Raw genomic sequence first — 10,905 nt, 5'->3', positions numbered from 1 at the left:
AAACTTAGCAGCTTAAAACAGTAAACATCATCTCACAGTTTCTGTGGGTCAGAAATCTGGAAGAAGCTAAGCCCAGTGGTCTGATCCAGGGTCTCTCCTGAAGTTAGAGTCAAATTGTCAACCTGAGCTATCATCATCTCAACGCTTAATTGTGGCTGAAGGATCCCCTTCCAAGCCCACTCATGTGGCCATTGACTGGCCTCAGTTTCTCACAGGCCATTGGGTGTAAGCCCTTGATTCCTTGCTAGGTGCTAGGGATGAAGAACTTCCTTGGCACGTGGGTGTCTCCATAGGGCAGCTCATGACTTGGCAGCTGGCTTTCCCAGAGCAGGTGATCCAAGGAAGAGTGCATGCCTAAGATGAAAGCCACATTTTTTTTTTTTTTTTTGGCTGCGTTGGGTCTTTGTTGCTGCATGCGGACTTTCTCTAGTTGTGGCGAGCGGGGCTTCTCTTGTGGTGCGCGGGCTTCTCATTGCAGTAGTTTCTCTTGTTTCGGAACTCGGGCTCTAGGCGCACGGGCTTCAGTAGTTGCAGCACGTGGACTCAGTAGTGTGGCTCGCAGGCTCTAGAGCACAGGCTCAGTAGTCGTGGCACACGAGCTTAGTTGCTCCGTGGCACGTGGGATCTTCCTGGACCAGGGCTCTAACCCGTGTCCCCTGCATTGGCAGGTGGATTCCTAACCACTGCGCCACCAGGGAAGTCCAAAGCCGCATCTTAATAACCTAATCTTGGGCTGCCATATTCCATTATGTTAGAAGTGAGTCACTGGGTTAGGCCCACACTGAAAGGGAGGAGTTATTAAGCTTCATCTTTTGAAGGGGGGGCGTCAAAGAGTTTATGGACATATTTTTAAAACCACCACAGCCATTTTGCTGTATTTATATATGTAACTGAGTACTTATAAGACAACACTGGGGGACTTCCCTGGCAGTGCATTGGTTAGGACTCAGCGCTTCCAATGCAGGGGGTGCGGGTTCGATCCCTGATCATGGAACTAAGATCCCACAGGCCGCGTGGCACGGCCAAAACAAAAAAAACAACATTGGCGTTTTGATCTCCCAAACATTCTTTAAAGGTAAGATTTCAGTCATTTGCAGGCATATTTCAAGGCATGATTCTCCTGGTAGCATCAATTCCCTTTCCTGCATCACCACCATATATATGGATATGGCATTTCAAAGATGTTCCGAGTCTAGAAAATTACAATTTGTAGAGTAGAATCATGGGTGGAAATGGCAGTTTGGTTCGTTTAAATACAAGATAACTCTAAAAGTCACTGTATTAGTCAATTCTCAGCTTTTGGCCAGAATAAGCAACTTAAAGTCATTATTGGCCTTTTTCAGGTTTCAGAAACATTTGAAAATGTGAGAAGATATGATACAGGGAGAAATTTTTTGTTAGAGAAATCATGTATATCCATGAATGGTAGGTACTAGCCATGTGTGGCTGTCGAGCACTTGAAATGTGGCTAGTAAAACCAAGAAACTGAATTTATGTTTTAATTTAAAAACTGAGGCAGTGTTAAATATTTTTCTGTTAAAACTTTGTTTTGGGAGGACTACATTTCATGTTAGCCTTTGAAAATTTTGTGTCCAGGTTGAGATGCACTGTTAGTGTAAAATACTAAATATCAAAGATCTAGTACAAAAGAAGAAAAAAGATATTTAATTTTTAACTTTGATTACATGTTAAAATATTTTTATATACTGGGTTATATTGGGTTAAATAAAATACATTAAAATAAACTACCTTTTTCCTTTTTAATGTGGCTAGTAGAAAATTTTAAATTGCATGTATTGGCTTACATCAATATTAGGATTGTAAGTGGGCAAAGGACAGATGATACAACCAAAAGGAAAAATGTTTAAAGAAAAAAAAAGAAAATATTGAGGCTTACTATCACTGTTTAAAAAAAGAGATTAAAACAAAGTATGATTATTTTACCTCCTAGGATCATTTATGGGAAAAAATGTATATATCCAGTGCCCTAAAGAGACACTGTCTCTGCCCTCACGGAACCTACAATCTGGCTCAAAAACTAATCAAAAGCAGTATTGTTTTAAGTTGTACTGGAAGTTGTGGCTGTTACGGGGCACATCTAACTTGGTCTGGGTGCTCAAGAAAAGGCTTCCTTGAGACATCTGAGCTGACATCTGAAAGATGGCAGACATTATTCCAGCATTGAGAAGGTGACGAAAGTATTACAGGTAACATGGCAAGTTTGAGAAACTAGGCGCAGTTGAGTATGACTGGACCGTGGGGTGGAGGGGGCGCTGCCGCAGTGAGACAAATCTGAAAGGGTCAGCAGGGGCCTGGGTGAGGGTCACAAGCAGTGCTGGATGGGCTTTTCCAGCCATGTTAAAGTGTCTGAACAATTCCCTAGGGCAAGCAGGAAGCCACGGAGGGGTTGGGAGTTTGAGGGAATGGGTGGTTGATAGAACAAGACTAGAAGCAGCAAGTCAGTCCCACTGATCATATGGTGACCCAGTAGGGAGATTAAGGGTAGCTTAGTGGGCATGGAAACACTTCAAGCTGGAGAAAAAAGTACAGGAGACATAACTGGCAGTTTTCCCCTGTTTCTCTTATCTGGATAGGCTGGTTGTGTTGCCTAAAACCCCCCAAATTTTATTGGCTTAAAGACTTACCTCTTATTTGTTAAATACCCATCAGTGATTGACGTAGGCTGACAGAGCCATCAATGGAACACTGCCAGCCGTGTGACAGAGTCAAGAAAATAATGAAAGGGGCACTGACTTTTAAAACTGTCACCTGAAATTGACACATGAGACTTCTGTTTACATTTCATTGGACCTAGCAAATCACAAGGCCATGCCCAGCTTCATCTGGGCAGAAAACCATAATCCTACCTTTTGCCCAGGAAAGAGAATAGCTCCAATGACTATCACAGGCCACCCTTTGAATTATTAAATATTTAATTTTACTCTCTTGCCCTCAACAAAATATATCTACCATGGGAGACAACCTAAAAGTCCCAGCTAATCAGGTATTGAACTAAAATTCTGTGATATGTGGTTATATGCCCACACAGCCAATATACAGTGGTGAAATAGGGACAGGAAAACTGCAGGAAACACTTCCATTCAGAAAGGGAAGAATCAAGTCATTGGTCTTTTATGAAATGACAGTTATGAAAAGTCATTAGGGAGAACATTTGAAGTCCCCCTACTCTGAGAGAGGAGTGTTCTTTGTAAGGCTGATTGGGAGAGACTCCCCAGTTCATCGCTTTCCATGACCCATGGGCCCATCCCTGGCTTTTTTTTTTTTTTTTTTTTTTTTTACCTTGATAAATACAAGCAATTCGTAATCATGGTACTAAGATTCTGCTTTCCAAGTTCTTCAGCTAGGGCTTCAAACTTGGTACATTTCCTGCCTCCTAAATTACCACATGTGACAGTTTTAACAAAAGGATTAGCATCCTTCCAGCCTCCAGTGTCAGTTCCCCCAGCCACTTTCCTGTCTTCACACTACCATCCATCCAGCTACCCAAAGCTGGAAACCTGTGTTTTTATCCCTGACTCTTTTTCTCTGTCATCGTCTACATCCAATCTGTAGATCCTGGCAATGGATTCCATCAGTTCTCTGTCACTACTAGATTTTTTTTTTTTTAATTAACAGCTCTGTAGCTTTTCTTTTAAAACAATTCATTTTTTAAAAAATTTATTATTTATTTCTTTTTTTGGCCATGCCGCACGGCATGCAGGATCTTAGTTCCCCAACCAGGGATCGAACCCGTGCCCCCGGCAGTGGAAGTGTGGAGTCTTAACCACTGGACCACCAGGGAAGGCCCACTACTAGAATTTTTTTTTTAATTTTTAGTTACACACAAAGCTTTTACCATAACTCAGACACTCTTATAATTGCAGTCCTCCTAACAAATCTGTGAAGTTATGGTCATTTTACAAATGAGGAAAACTAAGGCATGGAGAAATTAAGTAACTTGCCCAAGGCATAAAACTATTAAAGGACAGAACTGGGATTCAAATTCCCAGCCTATGTACTTAATCACTCACTATACTCTGACCTGAGGCTGTCCCTGCATATCTGACTTGGACCACCTCAATGACTACCTGTGCTCCCCTGAAGGTCATAGCAGTTCACCAACAGCCAGTTCAATATTTCTGAACATCCGCATCCTCAGTTTGGGGGAACAGCAGTTGCTGACATTCTCCCAAGTTGTCCTCCTCCCCTGAGACACCTCCTGCTTCTGCTCTGTGTATCAGGCTCTGGACTCTGGCCTCCTCCCAGACTACCATCCCAAAGCTGTCACTCCTACCCCTGACAAAAACCTGGGTGGATCACACTTAAGTCAATGGCTTGGGATAGCACAATGAGCTAATATAACCATTTGTTGTTGACTGACATTGTGCACAGAAACCTATTATCCCAATAAGGAGATTCTTAGGGGCCTCCCCAACCTTATTCTTCCTCTTTCTTGGGTTTTCCAAACTAAAACTCCTTTTCACTGTTGATGAAAAAATCAGTCGATTCAAGAAAGAAATAGAGATTTTTATTCAAGCCAAACTGAGGATTATAATGTGGGAACTGCTTCTCAGAAAGCCTGAGAACTCTTCCACCCGTTAGAGGTCAAAGCACAGTTATATAAGTTTTTGAGACAGAGGGCCGTACATTAAATGACATACTATTGACAGTTTACACAATCCAGATCACGAATACCAGGTGAGTAGTGGGTCATGGGTCATCATGGCCCCTTACAAGATTAAGAAGAAAGGTTATCTCAAGGAGTTGTGACCCTTGATGAGATTAAGAAGGAATGTTATCCCTAAGGAGGTCTGGTTAATGCAGGTGCATAACACACACTAAAGGGGAGGGAGGAGGCCCAAATTTTATGTTTAAATTTTTCTCGTCTTGCCATAAAATATGGATTTTATTTCATCATCACGTTGTTATCCATAGTGTGTGGCTTTCTCTTTCTCCTTCCTCTCTTACACCCTTCTTTGTCCACCGGAAATAAGTCCCTCCAAGTGTTTTTTAAATAGAAGAACCATTCCTAGTCCAGTTGGATTTGAGTTAAATTCAGACATTCCAAATTGACTAAGATTACTCCCCACCAACCTTATGTTTTTCTCCAGGCCAGCTGCCCAACTAATCTTTCCTAAACACATCTTTAATGCTTGCACGCATTGTAAGAGGTAAATGTCCCCCTGATCGCTAGCCCCTGCCTCTTTCCCTGTATTTGGTATTATTGATAATTTTTTGTTTATCTTTCAAGAAATGTTCTCCCTTTTACAGTATGGCCAATGCTCTATTTTATTTTATTTATTTTTTTTTTTGGCCGCACTGTGCGCACAGCATACAGAATCTTAGTTCCCCGACCAGGATGGAACCCGTGCCCCCTGCAATGGAAGCATGGAGGAGTCTTAACCACTGGACTGCCAGGGAAGCCCTAAGGCCAATGTTTCTTTTATTTCTGTTTTTACAGGAAAAAAATGGGTCATACCATACAATTTTGCACCTGGCTTTTTTCTCTTGGAGCTCCCTCCACATCAGCATATAGAGATATACTCCATTTTTTAAAATGGATCCTATCATACATATATATCAGAGTTTAGTTAGCCACTTTCCTACTGATGGACATCTCAGTGACTCAGTGCTATTATTTTGGCATAGGATTCTGCAAATGGACATCCTTCTCCGTGTTTGTTTGTCTTTCAGTATTTATTTAATTTATTTTGGCTGCACTGGGTCTTAGTTGTGGCTTGCGGGCTCTTAGTTGTGGCATGCAGACTTTTTAGTTGCCACATGCATGTGGGATCTAGTTCCCCGACCAGGGATCGAACCTGGGCCCCCTCCATCAGGAGCACAAAGTCTTACCCACTGGACCGCCAGGGAAGTCCCTCCATGTTCGTTTGTTTCTTTTTAAAATTAATTATTTATTTATTTATTTTTGGCTGTGTTGGGTCCTTTGCTGTGTGCTGGCTTTCTCTAGTTGCGGCGAGCGGGGCTACTCTTCATTGCAGTGCACGGACTTCTCATTGCAGTGGCTTCTCTTGTCATGGAGCACCAGCTCTAGGTGCGCGGGCTTCAGTAGTTGTGGCTCGTGGGCTCAGTGGTTGTGGCTCACGAGCTCTAGAGCACACGCTCAGTAGTTGTGGCACACCAGCTTAGTTGCTCCGGGGCATGTGGGATCTTCCTGGACCAGGGATCGAACCCGTGTCCCCTGCATTGGCAGGCAGATTCTTAACCACTGCCAGTAGCAGTGGCCAAGTTTTGACAGAGCCTTCCATGTTACACTCCTATCAAGCCAGTTTAAGAATTTAGCATGTCACTCTCTCCCCTGCTGAAAACCTTTCTCCAGGGGCAATGTAATGCAAAGAATTTGAGTTCTACCGCCTAGGTCCACAAGGCCTTTAGCCAATCTGGGCCTCATTTTTTTTCCCCGCCTGTGAAGTGAGATTATAATCACTGCATTCACCAAGGGTCAGCTCCAGAAGAAGCCTGGTTGTCTTTCAGTTTTAGAGTGTCCCAGGGCACGGGCCAAAAGCTCAAGCTGAACAGGCTAAAGGACCCCCTACTCCCGACTTGTAAATGAGGCAACTGAGGCACAAAGAGTACCAGCGGTTTGGTCAAAACCACACAGCGTTGGCGGTAAGGCCGGCCGGCTCTGGCGGAGTCTGAGCTGCTGCCCTGGGGGCTGCGCACAGCTGAAGATACTCAGCCAGGAGGTCGGGCTTAGCTCCTCCCCTCTACCCTAGTCCTCTACCCCAACTGCCCCCCGCCCCGCCCCTACACACATGCTCGAGCCCACTCCTGGCTTGCTTTGAGTTCGACCCGAGCCCCAGGGGCCGCAGCGAGAAGGAGTCATTCCTGGACAACTAGAGGCAGCTACGGCCGCCGTCAGTCTCGGCACCAACCGGGAGTGCCAGGGCGCTGGTGCGTCTTGGGCTTTGAGACTCCGTGTCCTCCCTCCACGCTGGACCTCAGGTGGTGCGCCCTCGGAACTCGCCTTTTGCGCCCAGTGACTGCGAGTGGGCCGTACATGCAGAGACGGCAGACAGGTGCTGTACAGCCATGTCACATGCATGTATTGCGTGGTTCACACATCCTTGTGTGAAACGTGTGCGGTGTGGTGTGCAGATGTAGGGGTTCACGGAGTATGACTTCCGGATGATACTCTGAGGCCTCTCTCTGCCTTCGCCCGGACTGTCGCAGCAGCCTATCCGGAGTTTGCGCCTGAGTGACTCCGCCTTAGCTCCTCCCCGGCGATTGAAATCCCGCCTTCGCCCCGCCTCTGCCACACTTTACGGCCCCGCACGCCACTTTTGCCGCAGACGGTTCTGCTGCCGCCGCTGCCTCAGGCTGCTGCCGGTGAGGTGAGGTGAGGTCAGGTGAGGTGTGGTGTTGGGCCGGTAGCGCTGGCGACCGGGTAGAGGTGGAGAGCAGGGCTGCCGCGGGTCGGCGGGGGCGGTGGGTCACCTGCTGCTTTGTTTCTTCAGCTCCGGTCCCGTCCGCGCTGCCGCAGGGAGGCCGCCCCGGCGAGCCGAACCAATGCTGGATCTGGAGGTGGTGCCCGAGCGCTCTCTGGGAAATGAGCAATGGGAATTCGCGCTGGGTGAGTATGGGGTCCTCCCTCACGACCGTACTCGCTGATCCTTCCTTCCTTCCTTCCTGGCCCTTCCCACCTTTGGGCTCTGCTCCTTACTCCCCTGCGCCCGCGGCCCTCGGCTCTTTGGAGCTCCAGCCACTGGATGCCCGCTCCGACCGCCCCGACCCGGCAGCGTGCCGCTCTGCCAGGCCCTGACGCCCTTGCATCAGGCCTCGGCGGGGCCGCTCCTGGGGCAGTGCTTCAGTAATAATAACAATAACAATGGCTGACACGCCCCAAACATTGACTCAGGGCCAGGCCCTATTTCCTCTGCATAATTATCTCAAGTATGCCGCCGGGGTCGCTACTCTTTGTTATTTCTATCCCCATTTTAAAGACCAAATAACTAAGAAGTGACTGACACCCTTGAACACCGCCACAGTGGTCTGTCTCCCTTTGCTTTTCTGGGCTGTGGGTAGCCTCTAGGAGAAACCCAGGCACTGTTCCCATCGTCAGATGTCGGGGATCTGGTCAAGTGAGTTAAGGAGAGTTTGTGTGTGTTAAAGGAACTTCTGACTAGCTTCCTTCTCGTTTTTAATGTGGTTGATGTGTGGTGTAATCTAAACCCAGACCTTAGCCGAGAGAGTTAAAGGTTGAATGAAATAGGAGTTCGGGGAAAGTAACATTTAGCTTGTAGAAAATGCAGGTTGGCCATTTTGTGAGTTTTGGCCCATTTTTTCCCTTTCCTCAACGTCACTACCTTTATGTGTACAATCATCTGCATTCGGTAACCCCAGAGGGTGTTTACTTTTATGTTCCAGCACTAGGAAGAGGGGGTGGGGAGTGGGTGTCTGTGCTGTTTGTTTGTGCAGGGCTGAACTTTTGTCACACTAATTTGGGCTACTGGACTGAGTCAGCTGCTCCGTTGGGCTATAGCTTATCCTTGAATCTGGAAGACTTGTGTCTGTGGAGATAGGGTAGTTGAGAAACTGCAGAACAGATTTGCTGGTAGGACTCTGCTGGTGCTCAATGTATCCGTGAACTGAACAACAAGCCTCCTCTGGGTTGTAGGAGCCAGTTTTATTGAGAATTTTCAGTCACCTTCTCATAACACTCCAGCTTCTTGTGAAGCACCAAGAACTTGATTGAGAGGCTAATAATAATATCTTTGCCGCCAGGCCCATTTGTCGTGCTGATGCTGTTTGGCTTCTAGTTAGGAGAGAACCTCCCCTAACCACAGCTTATGCTCATACCAAGACTTCACAGGGCGGAGTGAAAACTGTTAACTATAGCTTCAAACTGTGCTTGATGGTGTGACCAGGTTGTGGATCTCTGTAGTGCAGTCTCTGGGTCAAAAGTAGTGATTAGGATATCATTTGAGATTTCAAAAAAATTGGGTGGGAGAGTAAGGCTTCTTCTGTCAACTGTTGCTTTGATACCTTAACCCCTACTCCTAACTTCGCCAATTTCTAGGAATTAAGGATTTGGGTAGTTCTTTTAGGCTGTCTAAGTAGCAACCACAAACAGTGAAAAGAGCATTTGTGTACATTGGGCCCAGAATTGAGCTTTGAGTGAAAGCTTATGCAGGGAATGAGCCTTGATGATCATCAGCCTTGATGATTACTTTGTGGGTCCCAAAAATCTGCATTTTTGGGAATTCCCTGGCGGTCCAGTGCTTAGGACTTGACGCTTTCCCTGCGGGGGGCCCAGGTTCAATCCCTGGTCGGGGAACTAAGATCCCACAAGCCGCACAGCATGACCAAAAAAAAAAATTTGTATTTTGGAATTGTGTCTGCCTGAGAGATGGTGGTCATTTAACTTCCCCAAGCTTTTTATAAAAAATAATTTTTCCCTCTTTCTCAATCTTCTTCCCAGCCCTCAACACATTTAAACTGCAATTGAGGCTTATAGGTAGGGATAGGTCTAGGGAGTGGATCCGTGCTTTAGAATTACATTCTTAGGCTAGACTAAAGTCACCACAACCCTGTAAGGTAACCTCCATTTGCCAGATGAAGAACAGGCTCAGAAAGGCAGAGAGGAGGAAAAGAAGCCTAACAGATTTTCTGCTTCTCACTGCTCTGTCCTTCTGAGTATGGGCTCAGCTTTGTCTCCAGGTTTCTTTTTGGAATCTGTGCAAATGCAGATATATCTAGCCCTTGCCATCATCCTCCTGGCACAGTGAGGAGCTGCATCCAGCTTTTTGGCTGCCTTCCTGGCCTTTGTGTACTCTTGGGAGATTAGGGAAATGCCAACAACACCGAGACAGGAAAGCCTAGGCAGAGAGGAATCTCTGAGAGTACCACCCATGGGTTGACCAGTGGTGGAGTAAAGGCAGTGCAAACTTGAAATGTTTTCAATGAGACTTGCAGGGTGTATTGGTATGGAGACATATCTCTAAATCTGTTTTTAAATTAATCTTGAAAAACATTGGTAACTAACAAGGACCTACTGTATAGCACAGGGAACTCTTCTCAGTACTCTGTAATGACCTATATGGGAAAAGAATCTAAAAAACAGTGGATATATGTATATGTATAACTGATTCACTTTGCTGTACAGCAGAAACTAGCACAACATTTTATATCAGCTATACTCCAATAAAAAAATTTTTTTAAATTAATCTTGAAACTGCCCAAGCAGGGTAGATTTAAAGGGTCACTGGAGAATGGTCTTCTCTGAGATTACCTTGTTCCAGAGAGACTGGGGACTTACTCTATTGAAGGGTCATTCTGTGGACTCTGCTTATAATCATTGAAAATTGAGTAAGAAGTGGTCATAAGCCCTGAAGAGCTTAGTCTAGTGGGAGGGAAGGAGTACAGAAATAGTTCATTTTATTATAATGAGGTAGAGGTTGTATAGGGTGCTGTGGAAGGGGAGAAGAGACTTGACCTGACCTGGGAGTTCAGAGAAGGCTTCCTATTATTCTGTAGGAACCAATACCATTCCTGGAGCCAGTGAGCACCAGGAAGGCCCTGTCAGAAGTCTACCGCCAGATTTTTCAACTACACTTCTATAGACATAAATCTTCCAGTCAGGTTTAAAAAAAAAAAAAAAAGTGGGAAAGATAGATGGTGTGGGGAGCTACATGCAATTTGGTATTGTAATTAGAGCATGATGTACTAGTGGAAGAAGATCAGATCCCCAGATTCCCTATGTGTAGTTAGCTGCCTGGGACACTATCAAAAGAGTCTCTGTTCAGTGGAAGAAAGGATGTTAGTAAAGTGTTGTGGGCATGGGTTTAGGAAGAAAGTTTAGAGACTAGATTTGGAGAGATGGGTAAGGAAGAGGAATCTAGAGGTTTCTGGCTTGAGTGACTGTTAGAGATATTGAGATCCAGCATA

The 10,905-nt window shown here is 45.6% G+C and overlaps 1 protein-coding gene across 12 annotated transcripts in view; it reads left to right on the top strand.

Annotated features, from left to right (window-relative positions):
• Nucleotides 1-6,774: 6,774 nt before the first annotated feature.
• The window catches only part of PHAF1 (phagophore assembly factor 1), a 29,420-nt gene continuing 25,289 nt past the window's right edge, over nt 6,775-10,905 (top strand). For 9 of the 12 annotated variants that reach the window (XR_014237772.1, XR_014237773.1, XR_014237774.1 and 6 more), the window contains exon 1: nt 7,374-7,591. Coding sequence is in view for 8 of the 12 variants with exons in the window: in XM_082369023.1 (XP_082225149.1) it covers nt 7,528-7,591 (64 nt within the window). In the remaining 4 variants the exon portion in view is untranslated. The other 3 variants (XM_082369021.1, XM_082369022.1, XM_082369020.1) reach the window with 3 other exon arrangements.

Source organism: Balaenoptera borealis (genome assembly GCF_965194805.1).
Source record: "Balaenoptera borealis genome assembly, chromosome: 19".
Taxonomy (NCBI): domain Eukaryota; kingdom Metazoa; phylum Chordata; class Mammalia; order Artiodactyla; family Balaenopteridae; genus Balaenoptera; species Balaenoptera borealis.
The sequence above is the reverse complement of the archived record's forward strand: the minus strand, read 5'-3'. Positions and strand labels throughout refer to the sequence as shown.